This window comes from Grampus griseus (assembly GCF_964374135.1).
Source record: "Grampus griseus genome assembly, chromosome: 16".
Taxonomy (NCBI): domain Eukaryota; kingdom Metazoa; phylum Chordata; class Mammalia; order Artiodactyla; family Delphinidae; genus Grampus; species Grampus griseus.
In genome coordinates, this window is record NC_139010.1 from 22684684 (window position 1) to 22711013 (window position 26330).

Below are 26330 nucleotides of genomic sequence, written 5' to 3' on the forward strand. Positions count from 1 at the left end.
ATGGCGGACGAGGCGGCGCTCGCCTTTCAGCCCGGCGGCTCCCCCTCGGCAGTGACGGCTGAGAGGGAGGCCCCGTCGCCTCCTACCGGGGAGCCGCTCCGCAAGAGGCCGCGGAGAGACGGCCCCGGCGTCGGGCGGAGCCCGGGCGAGCCCGGCGGGGCGGCCCCCGAGCGTGAGCTGCCGGCGGCGGCCGGCGGCTGCCCGGCGGCGGCGCTGCGGCGGGAGGCCCAGGCGGCGGCGGCCGGAGACGGAGACAATGGGCCGGGCTTACAGGGCCTATCCCGGGAGGCGCCGCCGGCCGACGACTTCTACGACGACGACGACGACGAGGGCGAGGAGGAGGAAGAGGCGGCGGCGGCTATTGGGTACCGAGGTGCGCAGGGCGCGGGCGGGCCGGGACTGCGCATCCCCCCCCTCCTCCCGGGGCCCCTCCTGGGGTGGGGGAGTGTCGGGCGGGCTGGGGGCTCGGGGCTGGCTCTGCGGCGTCCCCCTCTCCACTAGGGCCCTTCTTAGCTGCGCGCCTCCGGGGCTGCGGGCCCGGCTGCCGGAGCGGCCCGGGGACTCACTCCCTCCCTCGCTCTCTCCCCTCCCTCCTCCCTCGGCCGGCGGCCCGCCCCAGTGGCCTCGCGCTTTGCGCAGCCGCGGGGCGAGCTAGCCTCGCAGCTGGTTTAAAAAAAAGTTTCTCTCTCCTCCTACTCTTTTAACGTATTGCTTTTGTTAAATGTCTTGCTTCTCCGCCCACCCCCCACCCCCGCACACTTAAACATGAAACTTTTTGACTGTCCCTTGCACCAACCTTTTGCAGTTGCCTTTGCAAACTGACACCTGTGCAATTTGTGTGTGTGGGGTTTTTTTTTTTTTTGGAGGGCCTTTATTTTTAAACTTGTTTTAAATTTTAAAGAGTGTAGTTGCTTCTAAAGACGTTACTCCTCTGTGGTGCAACTAATAGTGGGCATAGGAGAGTAATAGTAGTTTTAGAGTACTTTGAGTAGTATTTTTTCTCTAATCGTGTTCTTAGATTAAATATCTTCTTGTGTGTGTATATGTAACCCTGAAACACGAATTGACATTTTTCTGGCATAGTAAAGCAGATGTGATAGTTGTATATGTCTTGTCATCCTTGAGTGTTTCAGAGTTTCTATCCGGATAGATGTGCGTCTTTATTAATATTTGTATCAAGAAATCCAGTCAGTGGGCCATTTGATCATATCAAAAGGCAACAACGTGTGCATTAGGGATTGGATTAGAGAAACAACCCCTGTTTTCAAGATACATAGTTTAATAAGGGAAACGAATAATGCAAAGGTATTTTTGTATGTTTAGTGTTATATGAGAGAAGTGCAAGTTGCCATGGTAATATTAGCACGACTTTTTTGGGTAAATTTTTATTTGATAAGTTTTATGAACTATTATTTGTGATCGATAGATTCAGTCTAACTAGGTTACTACTTTTTGTGTTTTGATTAAGTAGACATAATTTTTTTCTAGATTTTGATGAACTGAAACTTAGATTCCGAGCAGAATCCCTAAAGATGAGGATATACTGTTCCTGTGAATGGTGCAGATTGATCCAGTAGGCATTCTTTACACAGGCACTATGAATGTTAAGTGTTTTATCATTGAAAATTGTTGCATCATAATTATAGATCTTCATAATTTTAGATGCAGATTGTTTCAGAAACCTTGAGTTACTTTTGGTTTCTTTTGCAGATAACCTTCTGTTTGGTGATGAAATCATCACCAACGGTTTCCATTCGTGTGAAAGTGATGAGGATGATAGAGCCTCACATGCGAGTTCTAGTGACTGGACTCCAAGACCACGGATAGGTATGGTTTCACAGTTTAAGAGCTATCTTTTTCAGTATTCTCTTTTTATGTCAACAAAAAATATATTTCTCTGTCCCCTTGTAGCCTGGTGATGAGGTTCTTAGGTGTTTGATGAGATTTAATATCATCCTGGTTTTAGGGAAAGTCTAGTGCTTTGTACTGTTTTTGTTTTAAAATAATCTCTGTATGTAACTTTTTTATTGCTGGTTTCCTGTACTAGAATATAAGTCCCATGGGGGCAGGGATTTCTGACTGATTTGTAGACTGTTTTGTCAGTGCCTAGAAAAGTGCCTGGCACATAGTTTGTCCTCAGTAAATATTTATTAAGTATTTTGATGAAATGAGAAATATTTTGAAGTAGAGCACAGTATCAGATTTTTATACCAAGTAGTAACATGACCATCTCAAAATGTTCTTTCTCTTAATATGCTGGGTTTTTTCAAAAATGCCTTGACTGCTTAAACATAGTAATGATTAGTTCATTTTTAGTGTTTATATTTACTGTATTTTTGGTTTTCTCAAGCTAGGAACTGATCTAAGAAATTTCAGGGTAAAGAATTAAAGCTCAGAACATCAGCATTGTATGTATCATTTTGGGAGACTGGTTAAGATTAACTTGAAGATTGTTACTGGAAAAATTTTAAAGATAGTAAAGTGTATAAGATTTCCTTTTCTTTTTTCTTTATGTCTTTAATGGTAAATAGTGTGGGCTTTCGGGACTGGTAAGATCTTTCCTGTGCTGATTTGTAGAACCCTTTTGTGCATACTTCTGTCATGTTTATGTTGTATTTTTCTAGATTTTAACCATAGAAATTTAGTTCTAGTAGTTAATTAGTTTGACTCTTAAAATACATACTTGGTATTTTATAGCTCTGGGGCAGGCTCAACTCCTGATCTCTCCCTAATAATCTCTTTGGGATATAGCGTTAGATCTGAAGATGCTGTGAATGAAACACCTTTATAGTGCATATTTTTACTCTGCAAAACAGTGTTAAGCATTGCTAATTTCTTACTTCAAAAAATAAATGAGATTTTCAATTACTTGGAAGTGGATCTGATGTAGTTCTTTTCCCTCTTGATATAGGTCCATATACTTTTGTTCAGCAACATCTCATGATTGGCACAGATCCTCGAACGATTCTTAAAGATTTACTACCAGAAACAATTCCTCCACCTGAATTGGATGATATGACACTGTGGCAGATTGTTATTAATATCCTTTCAGAACCACCAAAAAGGAAAAAAAGAAAAGATATTAATACAATTGAAGATGCTGTGAAATTACTGCAAGAGTGCAAAAAAATAATAGTTCTAACTGGAGCTGGGGTATGTAAGATGTATAAAACACTAGTATGGGAGGTGGTGTATGTTTTTTCCTAAGCCTTGCCCAATTCAGAAACATTTTTCTGGTGTAGAATTTATCCTTATATGATGATGGGCATTTGTGTTTGAAACTGCTAAAATGTGAGTGCAGGAGCAATTACTAAATTGGTTCAGTTTTTTAAAAACCTCTCGATAACCTTAAAAAAGATTCACGTCTGTTTACTGGCACAGTAGGTAAGTGGAATTAAGGCAAGATTTTTACCTACATTATACCACAACTTCTAAGGAGATGCAGGGAATTCTGCTTGCATTAAAGTGTGTCAGGGTCTGATAGAAATTGGTTATTTGTTTGACCTTCATGGGGAAACCGGGAGCCTAATATGTGTTGGCAAGTAATGCAGTGTTGGAAAGGTAACAGATTCCTGCCTCTCCTCCATTTTAAATTAAGGTGATGTGATTGTGGTGGGTTGAGATTTTTCATTTTTTCCACTTTAGGTCTCAAATAACTAGTTACTTAGGCTATTTCATATTGTGTATTGAATGCAGAATATGTTACATGGTAGCGACCAGGACAGCTGTTGGAGAAAAATCAGTCCTGCTTTCTAACCTTTTGGTTAAGGGAGGGTGTTATTTAATCTTAAATGATCATGAAGAATAGTTGCACTTTGCTCCCCGATGTGATTTAGGCAAGTTTGTTTTGCTCTGAGGCTAAAGTGGAGTAAATGCTGACAAAATTGTGAAACAAAAGGATAACTTCTGAAGTCCCTATTTGTAATGTCAAGGTTTATTTGTAGAAAAAGCATAGTGTTTAAATCTATTCTTAAAAATTGAAATATTGTACAACATAGTTTTTTAAGGAAAATAAAGAAATTTAGCGTTCTTGAAGTAGTAGCACTCTAACCCAGAAGAAGGATTTCTTTGGAAATAGTTCACTGTGATAGAAATTCTTGCCTGCTTTCTAGTTAAAATAATTTGGAATGGTTTACTTCGTTCTCAATCAAGTTGGTATTGTTTTAATTTGTTGGTTAAATGCTTATAAAGGTTTAAAGTTAGCCTGACTTAAAATTCTTTACCCCATTATGAATGGAATATGTGATGGATTTAATTATACTGGTTTTCTGAGTGTTTTATTTCTATTAGAAGTTAAAGTAGGGCATTATCTCCATTCCCCAAAAGAAGTTTCAAACTAAAAATATTTTTCAGCTCTTCCCTAATTGTGTGATAAGAAGACTAATAATTATTAAGGTAGCAGTAGAAGATTTAATTGTACAAATTATGCCATGCGTATTTCAGGTTTCTGTTTCTTGTGGAATACCTGACTTCAGGTCAAGAGATGGTATTTATGCTCGCCTTGCAGTAGACTTTCCAGACCTTCCAGATCCTCAAGCAATGTTTGACATTGAATATTTCAGAAAAGATCCAAGACCATTCTTCAAGTTTGCAAAGGTACTACAAACTCTTCTAGTTGTTTCTTTGACCTTCTCTCATGAAAAATTGTTTTAAATGGCAGTCTAGTAAATTGACTATTAGTACTGTGGTGGAGTAAAATCATTGAAATAAAGTCATTTTAGTCAGAATTCCCTTCTTCCCAGAAGGGACTGTCATTTGCTTTTCTTCATTTTAGGATTGAGCTTATTTTCAAAGAAGAGGCTATTGCATATTTTTCAAATTTGCACTTCAGTAATGGCCTTTACATTGTCCAGGCTTTTTTAGAGGTTAGTAGATCATATAAAAGTAACATCAGTGTTTTGATTTTGAATATTTTTTATGAATCATAAAGATTATAACATCTGCCTTTGGTATGTTTTTTTTTTGCGGTACGCGGGCCTCTCACTGTTGTGGCCTCTCCCGTTGCGGAGCACAGGCTCCGGACGCACAGGCTCAGTGGCCATGGCTCACTGGGCCCAGCTGCTCCGCGGCATGTGGGATCTTTCTGGACCGGGGCACGAATCCGTGTCCCGAACCCGTGTCCCCTGCATCGGCAGGTGGACTCTCAACCACTGCGCCACCAGGGAAGCCCTGGTATGTTTTATAGTAGCTAGGTTTTAACACACGAGGATGTGCCTGAGAAATTTGTGATTAGAGGTGGAGAAGAATCTTAGATTGCATTTGAGTCAAGGTTGATCTGTTATGCTCTAGCGTCTTTAGTGCTCCTCTGTTCAGTTCAGAAGCCATTTGCCACGTGGGGCTGTTGAGTGCATAAGTGTTCTGAGATGTTATGTAAGTGTGGAAGACATACCAGATTTTGGAAACCTAGTATAGAAAACATGCAAAATATAAATTCTATTCTGTTATATATATATAAATAATGATTATGTGTGTAAATAATAATACTTTGATATTGGGTTATAAATGAGGAAGATTTCACATTGTTAATGTGGTTACTAGAAAATTTGAATTGTGTATATGATTCATACTATGTTTTTATTTGGCAGCTCTGCTCTGGAGTTTAAAGTTTGATGTTACAGTCTTCCCTTGGTATCTGAGGGGGATTAGTTCCAGGATCCCTCAGATACCAAAATCTGAGGATGCTCAAGTCCCTTATATAAAATGGCATAGTATTTGCATATAATCTGTGCACATCCTCCCTGTATACTTTTTTTTTTAATTTAATTTTATTTTTGGCTGTATCTGGTCTTAGTTGCTGGATCTTCGTTGAGGTGTGAGGGGCTTCTCTAATTGAGGAGCGCGGCTCAGTTGCCCTGCGGCATGTGGAATCTTAGTTCCCTGACCAGGGATTGAATGTCCCCTGCATTGGAAGGTGGATTCTTAACCACTGGACCACCAGGGAAGTTCCCTCCCTGTATACTTTAAATCACCTCTAGATTACTTATAATACCTAGTATAGGCATACCTTGTTTTATTTTGCTTCACTTTATTGCCCTTCACATATTCTGTGGGCCTTTTTTGTTTTTACAAATTTGAGGGATTGTGATCAAGTGAGTCTGTAGGCGCCATTTTCCCAACAGCGTTTGCTCACTTTGTGTCTCTGTGCCACATTTTGGTCATTCACAGTATTTCAGACTTTTTCATTATTTGTTACTGTGATCTGGGATCAGTGATCTTCGTTACTGCTGAGGACTTAGATGATGATTAGCATTTTTTAGCAATAAAGTATTTTTAATTAAGGTATGTACTTTTTTTGGAGACATACTGCTATTGCATACTTAATAGATTACCATATAGTATAAAAATAACTTTATATGTACAGGGAAACCAAAAAATTCATTTCACTGACTTTACTGGGATAATTCACTTTATTGCTTTGGTCTGGAACCAAACTCATGATGTCTCAGAGGTATGCTTATATGATGTTAATAGTCGCTGGTGCAGCAAATACAAGTCTTGGCTTTTGGAACTTTCTGGAATTCTTTTTCTCTGAATATTTTCAGTCTACAGTTGGTTGAATCCAAGGATGTGGAACCTGCAAATATGGAGGGATAACTATGCATTATACCATACCCAAGAAATTTTATCTTTTTTATTTAAAAAAAAAAAAGATTTATTTATTTATTTGGGTGTGCCGGGTCTGTAGTTGCTGCGCGCGGGATCTTGTAGTTGCGGCACGCGGTATCTTATAGTTGCGGCGTGCAGGATCTGGTTTCCTGACCAGGGATCGAACCCAGGTCCCCTGCATTGGGAGCGTGGAGTCTTTAGCCTTTGGACCACCTGGGAAGTCCCAAGAAATTTTACTTTAGATGTCTTTTTTCTATAGTTTAGCTTTATGGAAAGAAACTGTAAAATTGTTGTTGCTAAACTTTAGTATATTTGAAAGGGTCTTTTGTATTAGTGATTATTTTTTAATGAGCATAGAAGTGAAGTGGACCTGAATTTCCATTAAGGGATAACCTCAGCTACTTTCAAATCATGTGGTCTATTTATATACCTATAAGAAGAACTCTGCCAATTCAGAATACATGGTACTAGCTTAGATTGATGGACTGTCTAAAGAAATAATTTTGTTTTGTGCAAGTGTGCTTATAAATGGGAATTAGAGTAAAATGGGGAAATTACATTAGATTTTTTTGGATGTGATTTACTTGCTAGAACTGAAAACTAAATTTGAAAATTTTGTAGGCTACTAAGAAATTTGAATCTTTCCAGTAATCAACTTGAAACTTATAAAAAATTTGGAACTTCATGTATCAGCGGTGATGATGGCCATCTATATCTAGCCTTTAGAACAGACAGCTGGTTCACACTAAATTGAACAAATAATGTAGAGTATCTCTTCTCCTTTGTTACAAGAATATGAATTCATGAAGATTCACTGTTTTTAACATACTGGTGCTAGGGGTTCTACTGCATGACTTTGAACACCAATGAAATATCACTTAGTTACTGGTTTCTTGAATTGGACCTAGGACACTGGCTCTAGTTATCAGAAATTAACAATTTTTTTTTTCTGACCGCGCTGCATGACATGTGGGATCTTAGTTCCCAGACCAGGGATTGAACCTGTTCCTCCTGCAGTCTGCAGTGGGAGTGCGGAGTCCTAACCACTGGACTCCCAGGGAATTCCCCAGAAATTAGCACTTTAAGAAAGGCATCAAGTAACTAGAATTTACTTTGATCTTGCATCTGATTATAAGAGCTTGATTCACTAGTGCATTTATGTAATGCTCACAAGGTTTTTGTTGTAAATTCTTTGTTCTGAGAGGAAACAAAAAACATACTCAAACTAACTTTTCAGCTTTTTCCCCATCACTTCAGTGTATACTAAATTGCCTGACACTTGGGGAAAATGCGGTAACTGAGAATACAAATAGCAAGGTGAGAAAGATTGTAACCTTAGTTGTCTAAGGCATATAATGGGTATTCAGTTTTAGCTTAAACTGGTTTTGACATGTAAGAATCTATAGAAGCAATTAAGAATTATTCTTACAAAGACAAATTATAAAAAATACACATAATAGAAATCTAGACAGTGCTTAAGAGAAAATAAAATATCTGAATTGGAGTAAAAATGGCACAGTGTTAATGTGTTACAGTGTACAGATTTCATAGTACCTAGGAGAAGAAAAAGTTGGAGGGGCAGCATGTTTCGCTTCTCTATGAAAGTTTAAGTTATGGTAGGAGCTAAATAAATAATCTTTATAACTACCACTCATATAGGATTGTTGTACTTCAATTCTTACATTAGGAACTGCCAAAAGGAAAGTACCTAGTTGGTGAAATAGCACTTAAAATACATCGTAATAGGTAAGAGAGACTGAGTTAATTTGGGTCTAAAAATGAACAGGAAAAAGCTGAAGGACAAATAAGTAAGGACAAAGAATAAAGGATAGTATTTAAAAATGAAGGATGGGGAGAGTATGTAAATATATTGTAATATTTTACTGGATTCCAAAAAGAATACATGAGTAAAATAGTCATAACCTAAAGTTTGCTTCCAGTGTCTGTACTAAGGAGAAAGTTAATTAAAAGATGGTTACTTTGCTAGTTATGAGAGAAAATGAATTTTTTTAAATTGAAGTGTAGTTGATTTACAATGTTGTGTTAGTTTCAGGTATACAGCACAGTGATTCAGTTACACATATATATGTATCCATTCTTTGAATTCTTCCCCTTATAGGTTATTATAAAATATTGAGTATAGTTTCCTGTGCTATACGGTAGGTCCTCATTGGTTATCTATTTTATACATAGGAGTGTGTATATGTTAATCCCAAACTCCTGATTTATCCCCCCTCCCCTTTCCCCTTTGGTAACCATAAGTTTTTTTCTATGTCTGTGGGTCTATTTCTGTTTTGTAAATAAGTTCATTTGTATCTCTTTTTTTTTAATATAAGTGATATATTTGTCATTGTCTGGCTTACTTCACTTAGTATGATAATCTCTAGGTCCATCTATGTTGCCGCAAATGGCATTATTTCATTCTTTTTTATGGCTGAGTAATATTCCACTGTACATATTTACCACATCTTTATCCAGTCATCTGTTGATGGACATTTAGGTTGCTTCCATGTTTTGGCTGTTGTAAGTAGTGCTGCAATGAACATTGGGGTTGCATGTGTCTTTTTGAAGTATAGGTTTCTCTGGATAAATGCCCAGTAGTGGGATTGCAGGATCATATGGTAGCTCTATTTTTAGTTTTTTAAGGAACCTCCATACTGTTCTCCATAGTGGCTGTACCAATTTACATTCCCACCAATAGTGTAGGAGGGTTCCTTTTGAGAGAAAATAAATTTAATAGAAAGCCATGAAAACAGGAAATATTGTGAATTTAGGCATTTTGGAAGGAAAGTTTCTACAGATGTATCAAGCCATTGATTGTATATAACTGAGAAGAAGCAGATTTCATCTAGACTGGAAACTCAAAAGTAACGGAGAGGTGTGTGAAAGAGGTAACTGGTTCAATTAGAGCAGTTTCTCAACCTGTTGACTCTGGGATGGATGATTCTTTGCTGTGAGTAGCGGTTCTGTGCACTGTAGGATATTTAGCAGCAACCAATGGCCTCCTCCCTTTAAATGCCATTAGCCCCCCACCCCAGTCTTGACAATCAAAAATGTGTCAAGATGTTGCCAAATGTCTCCTACAAAATTGCTCCCTGTTTGAGCACCAGCATGTTAAGTGCGCCTAGCTTTAGTCCCACTTTGAATTCTTCTACACAAGAACAATTAAGGCCAACATTAAAGCTATATATATTCTTGTTCTGAACTGTTGTCCTCTTGCATAATAAGGGTTTAAATTGATAATGAGGTTGTGGTCATGGTCCTGAGGAGTCTAAATTCACTGGTGCTGATAAAAATGAGTGGTTTAAGAGTCAGTGAAGGTGAAACTGAGGTTGTATGAAATAACTTTTTTTTTTTAAAGGACTGTGTTCAAAGAGTGTAGTTGCTCGCCCATATTGAATACAGTGAATGTTCTTTCCCTTAAAGTGATAAAATTCAAGAAAAAGTAGAGGGAGAAATATGAACTTCCAAAAACATATATTTATTCAGTAAATTGTCACTTTATTGATAATGTGCAGATATACCAGATTATGTAGTTATAAAGCTAAGAAATCTCAAAACCAGCTCATTACTTAAAAATCAAAAAAAGCACACACCCCCACCCCCAAAAAAGGCCACAGTCCCATTCACTTGAAGACAGTATGTTAATACTGACTTGTGTAGGTGGATTACATATAAGTGTAGAGTATTATATTTGGGTGCATATTATAAAGATGGGGTCTTTTACCTACTGCTTTGGATTTGTAGTATTTCTGTTTAATAAACTTTCAGATGCTTGAATACTTGATAACGGTCATAGTGTTCATCAAGTGGTCTACTGTAACTAATCCTGCAAGTGTTCCTTTTGGATGTTTCCTGCTTTCTGTTATTAAAAAGGTATTGCTCTGATTGTCCTTTCTGGTATGTTTATAATGTTCTTAGGATAAATTTCTGAAAGCAAAACTGCTAAGGGTCCTGATTTGTTTTACCTTATTGCTGCCTGGAAAGCAGGCAGCAATATATACTCCCATCAGAAGTATAATATATACTCCCATCAGAAGTGTAGAAGTGTACGAGAAAACTGATTTAGCATGCCCAACCCCTCTCCCCCACAAAAAAAGCCTCCCGTGATACGTTATTAGTATTAAAGTATTTTTTAGAAAGTGTGTGTGTGTGTCTGTGTGTGTTGGTGTGTATGTTGTGTATATGGTTTTTAAAAGGAATTCAAACAGTACACAACAAACGATAGTTGGCCTCTCCCTTCAGTCTTCCCTACCTCTAATCTCTTTCTCAAAGGTTACCATGGTAAAATGTTTCATTGGGTTTCCTTCTAGGGAAAAAAAAAAAAATGAGTAAACCTGTTTGTGTGTGTACGGGGGAGAGGTATTGTAAGTTTCTAATAATACTTTAAAAATGATTACCAACAGAATCACATACCCTTTTCTCTACAGTGCTTTTTTCCCATTTAATATCCGCGGAAGTAGTTTCATGGCGGCACTTAGATATACCTCATTTTAAAGAAAAGGCTGCATAGTACTGTTTGATAGTTGTACCCCAATATATATAATCAGTCTCCTGTTAGTGGATATCTAGAGTTGTTTTTAAGGCAGTTAAAACTATCAGTGTAATAAATAAAAAATTAGCATGTTCTCATTAGTATTCAGTTTTTGTTTACTAGTGTAGATGACTGCTTCTTACTACTTGCCATGTGTATATCTTTGAGTTGCCTGTCCTTAGCTTTTTTTTTTTTTCTTTTCCACTGAGATGCTTTTCTTTCTCATACTGATTTGTGAGAACATGCGTTTTTTTGGCCGCAACCTGCAGCTTGTGGATCTTAGTTCCCTGACCAGGGATTGATCCCAGGGCATGGCAGTGAAAGCACCAAGTCCTTAACCACAGGACTGCCAGGGAATTCCCGAGAACATGTGTGGGTTTTTTTGGTTTTTGTTTTTGTATTTATTTGGTTGCGCCTGGTCTTAGTTGCCGCAGGTGGGCTCCTCAGTTGTGGCTCACCAGCTCCTTAGTTGTGGCATGTGAACTCTTAGCTGCAGCATGCATGTGGGATCTAGTTCCCTGACCAGGGATCAAACTAGGGCCCCCTGCATTGGGAGCACGGAGTCTTAACCACCAGCCAGCCACCAGGGAAGTCCCCAAGAACATGTATTCTTGAAGAGTGTTTTTACATTAGAGGGTGATTGGAATTCCAGGCTCCACTAATCCCATGAAGGATGTGCAATGTGAAATATACTTAGTAGATTCGTTTTAGTGGACTGATTTGCAGTACCTAATAGAAATGGTATTTAGCCTAAAAGAAAAATAGGAAACATGAGGTTGAGGGATCAGAAATTGCATAGTGGTTAAGAGCTGCACTTTGGCATCAAAACTGGGTTTGAATGATAGTTCTGCTACTTGCTAGCTCTTGTGACTTTTGGCGTTACTTCTGTGATTTGGTTTTTTCATCTGCAAGATGGGGGATACATGTCTACAGGAGGGTCAGCAGACCTTTTCCTGTAAAGGGCCAGGTAGCAAATGTAACCTGCTTTGTGGACCACATGGGAACTCTGTCATACTGTGTTCTTTTCCTTTACAGTCCTTGAAAATGTAAAAACCCAGTCTACAGCATTATTATAAAGTGCACCTGTTATGCCTGTTACTTACATTAAGTAGTAATGAATGCTTGACTAATTGAAATTCTCTTGTGTTAGATTAGTACAGGGGCCGGCAAATTACAGCCTCAGTCCAAATGTGGCCCACTGCCTTTTTTTTGTACAGCTTTGAACTAAAATTTTTAAATGGATGGGGAAAAAAATCAAAAGAATAATACTTCACATCATATGAACATTATATGAAATTCTAATATCAGTGATTGTAAATAAAGTTCCACTGGAACACAGCTATGCTCATTCATTGGCCTATTGCCTGTGGCTGCAGATATACTACAATAGAAGACTTGAGTGGCTGCCACATAGACCGTAAGGACAGAGACTGAATGGCCCACAAAGTCTTAAATACTTGCCAACTGGTGTCCCAGTGTGGAAAAAGTTTGCTGAAGCTTGAGTTCCTTGGGGAAGTCACATGTTTAACAGGAAAAAAAGTAGTTAAATTTGTCAGGTGACTTAACTTTAATTTGCAAGTATTGAATAGGTAAGATTTTTAGTAGTCTATGGTTTAGTGGAATGAATGAAACAAGACCAGGGATTATGAGGATTTTCCTTACCAGGATCAATTAGTTTCACTTATTTTTTGACAGCATGGAGAATGTAAATTCTAGTTTCTTAACAGCTCTACCTACTTACTACCTAGCAAATAGTGGCATCTCAAACTTTGATGAGTCCTTTTAGTTTTGAGGGGCTGCAGTTAACACTCCTGCTTTTGACTGGAATCTCATTCATATTGCTAGAAATTTTAAGAAGCAAGCAAGCAGAGAGCATCTCTGGAGAAAAACCATTATTTCTACATGAAAGCTTACTGGGGCAGATAGTTCTAAGCTTTAGTTTTGGTCACATTGGTTGCCTATGGCCAATTACTGGATTGTTCGCATGTTTCTGGACACTGCTGTGAAAGCAGCCTGTCATTTTAATAGTATTTGAGCCTTTGGTCCCAGCTGTGCTTCCACTCTATTCTAAATGGATCCCTGTGGCAATAATAATGGTCCAGCCCACATGATTGGTTCCTTAATGGGCCTTAAGGAGGTTCAGATTTGGGATGGCCTGTCTTGCTTAGAACTAAAGTGTCACAGTTTCAACTTGAAGAATTAATCTATATTTTATCTGAAAGTTGTATCTCCAGTCAATTAGTTTTTAGCAAACTTTCCTTGTTAAGTAAGAGCCTGATTTAGGAGTAATTCTATTAAAAAACAGTCATTTCAGGGTAAATTTTTTCCCATTATTTCAGATTATATCCCTTAGTTGGAACACAGTATTAAATCTAATGATTCAGACATGGTCCACTACATATTTGAAAGAAAAGAGACAAAGTTAAGTTTCAAATCATCATAAAATGTAGGCTTATAAGATGAAACAAACCCTTCATAAATTATTCCCAACTACAGGAATTGATTGGTAAATTTAAGGACTAAATTTCCCTGAACTGATACATGAAGGGAAACTAGAGTGTAGAGCTGAATCTAGTGTCCCACAGGTTTTTGTTCTTACCCTCTTTTTTTTTTTTTTTTTTTTTGCTGTACGCGGGCCTCTCACTGTTTTGGCCTCTCCCGCTGCGGAGCACAGGCTCCAGACGCGCAGGCTCAGCGGCCATGGCTCACGGGCCCAGCCGCTCCGCGGCACGTGGGATCCTCCCGGACCGAGGCACGAACCCGTGTCTCCTGCATCGGCAGGCGGACTCAACCACTGCGCCACCAGGGAAGCCCACCCTCCCCTTTTGAAAAGGGTGGGGATAAGGCACACAAAAGTTCATTCCGGGAGGATGGAGTCCTGGTACTCTGCCCAGCCTTGTTCTGGAGGTAGTCAGCCATTTGTTCTTGCGCTGCTTTTGGCATGCTATTAGCACTTTCCTTACTACTTTAGATCCTATTTTATCTGTTGCCTAGAATATTATAATATTTGTTAAAATACTCTTTAACAGCTGTTTCCAGAGGGGAGGTTTGCAAGGTGCTGGTGTTTAATCCTCTAAATGTATTAGAACAGAGCAACCTGGGAAGAAAACAGTGATTAATAGAGAGCACAACCTAATGGTCCAAAACGTAATGTGGCTTTCAGTTTTCTATAAACATTAGCTTTAATAAACTCTTCACTTGTTACTTCTTTCTATATGCATTCTCTTTCTTAAATTGCAAAGTTCATGAACTTTATGATAAAAATTTGAGAGGCAAAATTTTTGGGTTTTATATAACATTTTCAGCAGCATATGGACATGGATGTGATAGTCTTATATAATGAGATTTGCATATTATTTTTACTTAAAAGGTATCCCAGTAGTTTTTTCTAAACTTGAAATATTAAGTAGTTTAGAAGTAGTCATCTAGAATCTTAACTGTCAGACTTTTTTGTATAATGTCAGAAGTGAAGTCCCCTACCCCCCATCCCCATTTTATAGATTGTTTGTATCCTTCCTGACTTGATGTTTAAATTAATGTATCTGTATACTTTGCATATACTTCCCATTTTTGCTTAATAACAAAACAAAAACAAAGCTATACACAGTGGTGACTAGCTTGATTTTTTTTCACATATGTCATGGGCCATCTTCCAGGTCAGTGTATCGAGACCTCCTTCATTCATTTTAATGGCTGCATACTCCACTATTACTGATGTACCCTATTTCTCTGACCAGTCCTCTGTTGATGGACATACGGTTGTATCTTGTTTTTTTGCTAGCATTGTAATAGGTTAGAGGCTGTAATGAATGGTAAGGAAGTAGGCAGAACTGCTACTTCAAAGAAAAAAGAGAAGAAACTTCCTTTGCCATAGTCACTTACTAAATGAAGTTTAATGAAAACACTGTCAAAAGTTGAGAGGACCAAAATTGATACTTTTTCTCTGATCTTTTTGCCATGTGTATATCTGAATTCTTTGTTTTTAAAGAAGAAACAGCATTGAAGCATTATTTGGGGGGAAAAACACACACACAAAATCCAGCAACTCAGCATTCATGAGCAACTCTATACTATACCAGTATGTGCCTGTGCAGTGGAAGGAAAACAATTTTGGTAAGGAATTAAAACTTCAGCTTTAAACTTCCAACAGGTTGATATTTATAATAAATGATGAATCAAGAAATTTTTTAATATTATGTTGACAGTGCCTTTTTTAGTTTTAAAAAAGAAGTCACCATATCTTTGATATCTTTAATTTCAATTTAAACTTTTTCCCTTTTTCCTTACAAAAAAAAAATCATTTGCAGCCAACAAAAATTAGATATATATTAAGGTATGTATTTCTTCTGACTTTTATTAAAATATCAATTAGCATTTATAAGAGATGTTTGTGGGTCGACTTTATCCTTTTCAAGAGGCCATGTTCACTAATTGCTGAGTTTTACACATACGACAGCAACAATCCTTTCATAAGTGTGTGTGGCATCCATCTAGATGCATTGAGATGCTCATGTATTGTTTTTTAATTATCATTGGTAGTTTTTTTTGTTGTTGTTAAACCTGTGATATTTGTTAACACTTACATAATCTTTTTTCTGCTTTTTGCGTTATCTAGGAAATATATCCTGGACAATTCCAACCATCTCTTTGTCACAAATTCATAGCCTTGTCAGATAAGGAAGGAAAACTACTTCGCAACTATACTCAGAACATAGATACACTGGAACAGGTTGCAGGAATCCAAAGGATAATTCAGTGTCATGGTTAGTAAACTTCAGGATTGCTTTTTCTGTTACATATTAGTTAGTTTTGTAGGAAAAGTTAGGATTAGAAAAAAGGCTGCCATCCAGGAATGGAGATTAAGCCTTACTGTTGAATCATGTTATCTGATCAATTGTAGATAAATGAAGGAAAGTAGATTGCAAAAATATGAAACCAGAAATATTGGCCTTGACACTTAATTGTACAAAATGTCAGATATTAATGTGCTTTTGGATTTCAAAAGATGCAGCAATTATGTAACATTAAATTCTTCTAAATAACCTTTTTTGATTACAAAAGTAGTATTAGCTATGGATGAAAAAAATATGGCATCTTTAGGAAACCAAAGGAACTGCTGAGTAGTTCAGATGTAGGCTTCAGAAATTTGAAGACTAAATCTAAAACAAGTGTGAACAGACCATTTTCTTATGTATCTAAACTGTTTTTGAAACACAGCTGTTAAGCTAAGGTAATACAGTTGTAAACTTCCAAGTCTGCAGTTTTAGTCCTGGAGGAGTTGGTATATTTTATTAAAAGAGTAGCTTTAGGAAGCATTATTATATCAGCATCTCTCTCATGGAGTCTCTTAAAAATTTTAAAGTCGCTAGCTTTTTTGTTGTCAAGCTTACATTATAACTGTTATTTAAGAAATGGAAAAATTTCTTTAATAAAGCATATATTTGTTGGTTGTTTTTAGGTTCCTTTGCAACAGCATCTTGCCTGATTTGTAAATACAAAGTTGACTGTGAAGCTGTACGAGGAGATATTTTTAATCAGGTAATTTATCACCCATATCTTAGGAACTGTGCATGTCTCTGATCTGTTTCTTTTACCTCAGTCCTTTTTTTCTGGAAGTATTTATGTGGTACAGAAACATCCAGGAAAACAAATGTTAGTTACCATTGGGAATTCCAGAGAAATACACAAAAACCTTTCAAAACCTTAAGTTAAAAACATTGCTACATAATCTCTTGATTGATGAAGTTGACTACCTAATATATAAGCCTAAAATAAAAACCCAGATCATTAAGTGTGGTGTTACTTAACATTAGTTTTTCTCCTTACTCTCCCTTTTTAAAAGTGCCTGTCAGATTCATTTTGTAAAAAATATTTCATGTACGCTCATTGACCAAAAAATACAGGAAAATATGGCAGAGAATAAAAACCATCCAGAAATAAATTCTGTATGCTTAGTTGCATATATAGTTAATCATATAATTATGAGAAGATAGCATATTAAAATGGAATCTTATTTTACAAACTTTTTTTAAAAGTTAAGTCTCACCTGTGTACATATATACACATGCTGCTTTTTCCTCTTAATATATAATGGACTCTTGAATATCAAATGTAGGTCTATACAGATATAATAGCAGCATACACAGATAATAGCGAAATTGTATTTCATTGTATGTTAATAAACTTAACGGGTCATTGATAGTTGATGTTTAGGTTTTATCCAGTTTTCCCTGCTATTTATCCACAGCTTTTCTGTTTTCTTTGATAATTTTGAAATGATTTCTTGGGAAGTGTGGAAATGTTGACTCTAACTCGGGCTTGCCCTTCTCTTTCCCACCTCAACTAAAATCTGGAACATGCAGGTGGTTCCTCGATGTCCTAGGTGCCCAGCTGATGAACCACTTGCTATCATGAAACCAGAGATTGTCTTTTTTGGTGAAAATTTACCAGAACAGTTTCATAGAGCCATGAAGTATGACAAAGATGAAGTTGATCTTCTCATTGTTATTGGGTCTTCCCTGAAAGTAAGACCAGTAGCACTAATTCCGAGTAAGTGGGTGATGATTTTTTTTAGAGAACCATTTCTATATATTTTGCCATGGGTTGTGGGTCTGTAGAGTAGACCTCAATGATATTATTCTGTTTTTTGTTCAAGAGTGGTGAAGAGCTGGACTTTTTTTTTTTTTTTTTTGGCTGCGTTGGGTCTTCGTTGCTGCACGTGGGCTTTCTCTAGTTGCGGTGAGCGGGGGCTACTCTTCATTGCTGTGCGCAGGCTTCTCATTGTGGTGGCTTCTCTTGTTGCGGAGCATTGGCTCTAGGAGCACAGGCTCAGTAGTTGTGGCACACGGGCTTAGTTGCTCCGCGGCACGTGGGATCTTCCCAGACCAGGGCTCGAACCCATGTCCCCTGCATTGGCAGGTGGATTCTTAACACTGTGCCACCAGGGAAGCCCCCAAACTTTAATTTTTTTAGGTGACAATATTCTTGCTCAGGAAGATTGGTTGGTTAATCTGACATTTCAGTGGGGCAAGAGGGCTTTCAAAACAGAAGTAATAACAAGGGGAAACAGTTCAACTTAAACTTTTCAGTGGAATGTGCTTTAATGTGGCAGGAGTTAGCATGAGCTAATTTTACATATACTGAGGAAACATGTTAAAAATAATCTGTATTTTTAGTCTTAATTTGAGTAGTTAATCTTTGAAATGTAATTGATTTTTGGTCCAGTAAGTTCAGATGTATAGCTTGATAGATGTGTAACGTACTCATGTGAGATAGAATTTGGGGGCTCACAATGATTGGTTTGTTTTTGTAAGAATAACAATCATGCCTTGTCAATCATTGTATGTGGATCAGCTCTACCCACAAGGGTGTTCATGTGTATAAAAATGCTCAAAAAACAATTTAAGTCCCTATTATTCTCAGGAATATTTCTTTAATCCATGCTCCCATACTACCTTTTTTCTCCCTCTAATGAGCAAGCAAGGGGGACTAATTTAGTAGCATCATTTGTGCCATAAAAGTGAGGGAAGGAGGAGAGGAGAGTATATCAAACCCTTAACTGGAGAATTAAAATTGGACCCCCATACCAGCAAACAGAGCAAAGTGCTGGAAGAAACAGAGTTAAACTCTCCAATTCTGCATCTTTTTCCTAGCCCACATGTAGTGGCTTTAGCAGTTTAACTCAGCCTTCCTCAAGTAGCTGTGAAATTCTGTTAAAGTAGATTATAGGACAACTTGTAACTAAAAAAAAAAAGAAAATTTAATGTATAATTTGCGTGTTATTTTTTTCTATTTAAATGTGAGGCAGAGAACTTCTTCCAAGTTTCCTGTGGGGTACTAAAACGTGTTGGTGATAGGCAAAGGTACTTTTTTAAAAATGTAAGACATTGGTACATATAGTGGAGAACAGACTGGTATGAATTTTCACATATCAGAAGCCATTTTAGTAGAATAACTATTACCTATACTGTGCCAAGAACTCTTCTCTGCATATTAACTCAGTGCTCACTGCAGGCTTGTGGAGAAGTACTGTTATTACCCCATTATACAGACAAGGAAATTGAATACAGAATAAAAAGTGAGGCGATTACCCAGAGGTAACCAGGTGACAGGAGCAGAACCTGAAATTTTGCTGCCCATCTGTTTACTTGATAGTTTGATGGTATACTAGAGTTGGGTGTCTTCTTTGGTATTGGGAACATGTTAGATTTTTTTTTTTTTTGGCCATGCCTCACGTCTTACAGGATCTTGGTTCCCTGACCAGGGATAGAACCCTGGCCGAGGCAATGAAAGCGCAGAGTCCTAACCACTGGACTGCCAGGGAATTGTTAGATTTTTACATAGTGCATTTCTTTTGGTTTTATTAGTGTACCTCCCTTCCTTTCTCTAATTCTTACTTTTTTCACCCTATTCTTAGGTTCCATACCCCATGAAGTGCCTCAGATATTAATTAATAGGGAACCTTTGCCTCACCTGCATTTTGATGTAGAGCTTCTTGGAGACTGTGATGTCATTATTAATGAATTGTGTCACAGGTTAGGTGGTGAATACGCCAAACTTTGCTGCAACCCTGTAAAGCTTTCAGAAATTACTGAAAAACCTCCACGAACACAAAAAGAATTGGCTCACTTGTCAGAGTTGCCACCCACACCCCTCAATATTTCAGAAGGCTCAAGTTCACCAGAAGGAACCTCACCAGCAGATTCTTCAGTGATTGTCACTCTTTTAGACCAAGAAACAAAGAGTAATGTTGATGATCCAGATGCGTCTGAATCAAAAAACTGTGTCGAAGAAAAATTACAGGAAGTACAGACTTCTGCTAGGAGCATTGAAAGTGTTAATGAACAGTTGGAGAGTCCGGATTTGACGAATGTTGCCTCCAATACTGGGGAGAAAAATGAAAGAACTTCAGTTGCTGAAACAGTGAGAAAATGCTGGCCAGCTAGACTCGCAAAGGAGCAGATTAGTAAACGGCTTGATGGTAAGAAAGGCTGTTGAAACATTTTGAAGGTTATAATTATTCTAAAGAAATATTTGTAAGAAGTGAGTATTTGTAAGAAGTGAGCAATTTTGGCAGGCTAGTTAGGGTAATTTTATGCGGCTAAATGTAATAGTTGAATTGTGTTTAGAGAAACTGTAAAGTTGAGATTTTAAGCCAGAAAAAGAACGGTATCTTCCGTAATATGGGGGAAAAGTGGTGTGAAAGCATGCTCTGTACCTTGTGTTTCTCTAGGGAATGAGAAGGTAAGCATTTAATTGGGAAATACTGAGTGCTCTGCCATTTTCTGGTGAGAGCTTTAGCTAGTAGAAATGATTGAGATTTGGGTACTTACTGTGGGGCAGTGACTTCACATTTTCTGATTTTAGTATCCTGAGGCAGGAACTATTACTACTCTGGTACAGGTGGGAAACCGAGGACCATAGAGGTTAAGTACCCCAGGCAAGGTAACGACTAGGGTGTGGAAGAACCAGGTGGATTCTGGGTTCTCTTAACCATTAGGTCGTGTTGTTTCAGATCTAGAAAACAGCTGGTTCTTCACCACTGAGTATCAGAAATACCATCTACCCTGTTTTGACACATGGGAAGTCTTTTTATCAATTAGTTTTTTAAAAAAATAATTAATTTTGGCTGCATTGGGTCTTTGTTGCTGTGCACAGGCTTTCTCTAGTTGCGGCGAGCGGGCTTCTCATTGCGGTGGCTCCTCTTGTGGAGCACGGGCTCTAGGTGCATGGGCTTCAATAGTTGCAGCACTAGGGCTCAGTAGTTGTGGCGCACGGGCTTAGTTGCTCTGCAGCATGTGGGATCTTCACGGACCAGGGCTCGAACCCGTGTCCCCTGCATTGGCAGGCGGATTCTTAACCTCTGCGACACCAGGGAAGTCCCTATCCATAAGTATTAACATAAGTGAAATCACTTTTTACTTTTTGAAACCACTTGTGACCAAGTATTAATCAAACAGAAACTTGTGCTCTTAGATGCAACAACTTTGTACAGCTTAAAACATTAAGTCCCATTCCACTTATTATACATGGTGAAAACTGACAAATTTGAGACAAATGTATTAAGTGTTGTAATCATTTGCTCTAAATAAATTTTAGTTCAGTTGAATAAGCCTTTGGGCATTTTCCATACAGCAGGTTCTGGAGGCACTGATCAAGTTACTGATATTTGTGTATATAATTACAAAAATAGGTGATATTTTAAAAGGTTTATGCTACTTGGAGGGCACTAGGTTATTGAAGGCTTTCTAAAAAACCTAAGGTCTGACTTTGGTCTTGAACTGTAATTAGGGAAAGTCTACGGGGGGAAAACTAGAAAGAGCATAGAAGAATACTTACGCTTTCAAATGTGGCAAGTGTCAGAAGTAGAGATTGATTTAGTCAGGTAAGATAAGTCTCTATCATACACAAAGTCCCCCTAGGCACTGGCAGCATTCTGTGGCTGTCTTTTTGACAGATGGGTCAAACATACAAAACTCTGCCCCAGAAAATTGGTATTATACCTTGGTTTTATTCTACCAATTTAGACCTTTTAAGGTACAGGCTTTGGAATTAGACTGAGTTGTCAGATCTACTTCTCTCTCATAGCATTGTGAGCATTTGAAAAGATAACAGATGTAAAGAGTGTAAAACTTAACATTTTTAGCGGTTAAAACCAAACAACAGCTGGACTTTACTCATTTTAGTTTGCCACTGCTTGTTGTGAGGTCGAGGCAGAAAGGGGAGGAAGTTGGAGCATATAGGAAGTCGAGGCTGAAAGGAGGAAGTTGGAGCATATAGGAAGTAAAATGTAAATGTCTTGAGGATTGCCAAGAGGGCAGAAACAGACAGGTATAGGGTATGTCCACTGAGAAATAGATGATTCAGTTCTTCAGGGGAGGCCAGAGCAGAAAGAATTTGTTTTTTAATATATTTATTTTTTTGGCTGCTCTGCACGGCATGCAGGATCTTAGTTCCCCCAGCAGGGATAGAACCCAGGCCCCCTGCATTGAGAGCAGAGTCTTAATTTAACCACTGGACTGCCAGGGAAGTCCCTGAAGTGTTCTTTTTGTAAACATGGCCTAACCTATAGAAAGAAAGGGCAGGGGAGCCATGTGCTGGGACCCTTTAACAGACTGTGAGGGGATGTGATTCAAAGGACATGGCCCTAATTAGAAGCACCAGGTGGGGTTTTCTTTCTCCAGTCACTGAAACACAATGAAATAAGTGGTTTCCATGCTACAACACATAATAGGTGAGAACTGGGTCACGATGGGGTATAAAAAGCTTGAAAGTCATTTTGAAGAGAAACTCACGTACGTTTGGTAGATGTTATGTCACTCCAGATAAACTATGCAGTTAGGCTTTTGTGAATCAGTCTGGGATATGGTTCAATAAATATAACACGGTGTGATAACAGACTTAAGTCAGAAGGTACTTGGTGCTTGTGAACATAAGGGCATAAAATATTTCATCATTAATGTTTAAGGTTCCTACCCATTCACTTACATCAAAATGTAAACAAAAGCAGGGAATACTTCTTACCATCGGAGGTCAAATCTTATACTGCGAATGCTAATTTGGGAGGGCGTTGGGAAAGAAAGCTTAGAAGGCCAGCACTAGATCAGTGCTTCTCACACTTTAACGTGATAGGACTCTTGTAAAAATAGATTCAGAGGGTGGGTGGTGGGCTGGATACTTCATTTCATCTCATCAAATCTGTTCAAAGGGAGTTTCATTGAACGTGGCTGTCTACATTTTTTTCATACTTGCCTCATAGGGTTGTGAAAATTATTTCATATCCAGATGAGGAAATTGAGGCACAGAGATAACTCTCCCAATTTACAAAGTTGATGAGTGGCAGAACTAAGATTTTCATGCAGGACTGAGTCTATAGCTTGTGTTTGAGAAACTACAGTAATAGCCTCTAGTAATGATACTCAGGTAAAAGGCTAGAAGCTACACTTTATTCCAGACAGCCCACTCAGACCAAGTCTTAGAAAACTGGAAATAACCCACTTCTCTCTTATTACTGTATTTCAGGTAATCAATATCTGTTTTTACCACCAAACCGTTACATTTTCCATGGTGCTGAGGTATATTCAGACTCTGAAGATGATGTCTTATCCTCTAGTTCTTGTGGCAGTAACAGTGATAGTGGAACATGCCAGAGTCCAAGTTTAGAAGAACCTATGGAGGATGAAAGTGAGATTGAAGAATTTTACAATGGTTTGGAAGATGATGCTGATGTTAATGAGAGAGCCGGAGGAACTGGATTTGGAGCTGATGGAGGTGATCAAGAGGCAGTTAATGAAGCTACATCTATGAAACAGGAAGCAACATGCATTAACTATCCATCGAACAAATCATAATGTAATATTTGTCCAGGTACAGGAATTGTTCCACCAGCATTAGGATCTTGAGCATGTCAAATTGAATGTTTACTTGTGAACTCAGTAGAGCAAGGACACCAGAAAGGTATATTATTTATAGACTGGTAAAACAGTTTTTTTTCCCCATGGGTAATTTTTAACTTACTTATTTCTGTGCTTATACACTCAAACACTAACTCTTTTTTTAAAACAGAAAGGTACCTAAGTATCTTTAATCAGCTGTTGGACAAGACTTTCTTTTAAAGGTTCATTTGTATGATACATCCATATGTATATATAATTTTGTTTTTGCCTAGTGAGGTTCAACATTTTAAAATTTTCAAAAAGCCATTGGAATGTTAAATTAATGTAAAGGGAACAGCTAATCTAGACCAAAGAATGGTATTTTCACACTTTTCTTTGTAACACTGAATGGTTTGAAATCCTCATTCTCTGTTCCGCTAAACTTTTGATTCTTTATTAGCACAATTACCTATTTTCAAACACTGGCATTTTCCAGAACTTGTGGCAGCTAACTTTTAAAAATATCTCATGACATGCAATCTGAGTAGAAGGAAGTCAACAATATGTGGGAGAGCACTCAGTTGTCTTTGCTTTTTAAAGTGAGACTTGGTGCTAACAGTTTCAGGAATATTGTATTTGTTCAAATGAAGATGGCTTTTGTACTTCCTGTGGACATATAGTAATGTCTATATTGGCTTATAAAACTAACCTAAAAAACAAATAAATGCTTTGGAAATGTTTCAATTGCTTTAGAAACAATAGTGCCTGCCTGGGTCCCCTTAGTTTTGAGAATATTTGCCATTGTTGTTTAAATATACCTATCAATCAATCACAGTGGTAGAGCTTGCATTGATCCTTTCCATAAGTATTAAACTGCCAAGATGTGAATTTTGCAAAGCCTTTATGAATCAATAATAATGGTACTTCAACTGGGGGGGAGAGTGTAGTATTTTGGACGGTTACCTCTCCCCCCGCCCCCCATTAATGAGAGCAGCAGACCCCCTGATTACAGTTTCAAAGCCAGTAAGTACATGTTTCCTGTTGGGAGGATTTGGTGTGTAATAAACACCAAACAACTAGCCTAGTATTATGGAGATGAGCGTGGTGTAACTTGTAATAGCAGAATAGTTAATTAAACTAGTTCTTATAACGTATTTAAAAGCTTAGCCTGCCTTAAAACTAGAGATCAACTTTTTCAGCTGCAGAAGCTTCTAGCCTTTCAAAACAGTTCATACTTTATAAAATTGCACAGTAAGAATTTATTTTGCAGACCTTTCCCCCAACATTGCTTTCAAATAAAGTATTCCTGTGTTGCTTTAGTATTTATTACAGCTTAACAAAAAGGGTTTGAAATATAGCTGTTCTTTAAGCATAAAATACCCAGCTAGGACCGTTACTGCCAGAGAAAAGAATTTTATTGAATGGCCATTTCCCTACCTGAAAGATGTCTCAATCTGAATTTGACTACACTAAAGAATGCAGTATATTTAGTTTGCCATTTGCATGATCTGTGTTTGTGCTATAGATAATATTTTAAATTGAAAAATTTGTTTTAACTTATTTTTACAGTGAAGACTGTTTTCAGCTCTTTTTATATTGTACATAGTCTTTTATGTAATCTACTGGCATATGTTTTGTAGACTGTTTAATGACTGGATATCTTCCTTCAACTTTTGAAATACAAAACCGGTGTTTTATACTTGTACACTGTTTTAAAGTCTATTAAAATTGTCATTTGACTTTTTTCTGTTTAAGGTATACAATTTTAAAGTTTTGTACAGCTTTGAGGGCTATATTAGATGCTTTCTTCTCATACTACATTTCTTCATTTAATTTTATCTATCAGTCTCACCAGAACAGTACTTTGGCAATGAAAGTTCTGGTTGTAGCAACTGGTGCATCACCAAACGTTTCAAAACTAATATTTCAACCATTCTAGGCCAGGAGCCTCAGGCCCTGCCTTTTCCCCTCCTTTAACCCTGCCTAAGAATAACTAACCTGACGTATGAAGATTTGACAAAGGACAGCACTTTGAACTCATGTGCTGTAATCCTGTGTCCAAACACAAGGAGTGGACAAAAAATGACTCTAGATCATATTTGGTATGGACTTTCCTACTATTCAAGAGGGGAGGAACACGCCCCTTACAAAGAGGTAATGAATAAATCTTGACTGGCAGGTTCCTGCTCTCAGGTCGCTTGCCTTCTCCCCAGCAGACTTTTGAAGTGAATCTAAAAACAAGAAAACCCCTCTGCCCCTGTGTATCTTGTTTGCACTAGAAAAATTACCTGTAAAACCCCATCCACAGATGTTATAAAAATAAGAAACAGCGACATCATTCCATATATGCACAAAATGGAAAAAGAAGTCAGGTAGTTCACACCTTAAAAAGGAGGGTAAGTGGTCGTTTTAAGTAATCAAGTACCTGGCAAGACCTGATTTAATTAAAGCCATGTATTCAATGCTGTTTCCACTTTCCTTGGTTAATGCATCATATATTCCACTGGTACAATACCCTAATTAATGGCACATGGTTTAATTAGCATCTGCCTTACAGCATTATTTGATCAATTTTATTTGAAACAAGTCTCAACTCCCAGACATAATCAAAAAGCTCTTCCGACTCCTTAAAAATGAACAGAGCTAGCAGAAATGGGGAGAAATGGCCTAATGACTCCTCTTTTTAAGTGCCTCCCAACTGGGATTAAAGATCACTGGGAAATTTCTGAAAGTAACCTGAGCATTTAACAGGCCTAAGGTGGGGCTTGCACATAGTATTAAGAAGTAGCCCCAGGTGATTCAAAAGGGTTGAGAAG

General features: G+C 37.9%; 1 protein-coding gene across 2 annotated transcripts; it reads left to right on the forward strand.

Moving 5' to 3' along the window:
• On the forward strand, positions 1–25230 carry SIRT1 (sirtuin 1; the record flags this gene model as incomplete). 2 transcript variants are annotated; one of them, XM_082674300.1, is made up of 9 exons in its annotated part: positions 1–373; positions 1711–1827; positions 2912–3153; positions 4444–4596; positions 15756–15903; positions 16599–16678; positions 17503–17689; positions 19557–20120; positions 23162–25230. In XM_082674300.1, 9 exons carry the CDS (start codon positions 1–3, stop codon positions 23488–23490), a joined length of 2193 nt encoding a protein of 730 aa, XP_082530426.1. In that variant the 3' UTR covers positions 23491–25230. The 2 variants fall into 2 exon arrangements, with proteins under 2 accessions (XP_082530426.1, XP_082530427.1); XM_082674301.1 differs by lacking the exons at positions 1–373; positions 1711–1827; positions 2912–3153; positions 4444–4596 and adding an exon at positions 13786–15253.
• Between the last annotated feature and the right edge of the window lie 1100 nt (positions 25231–26330).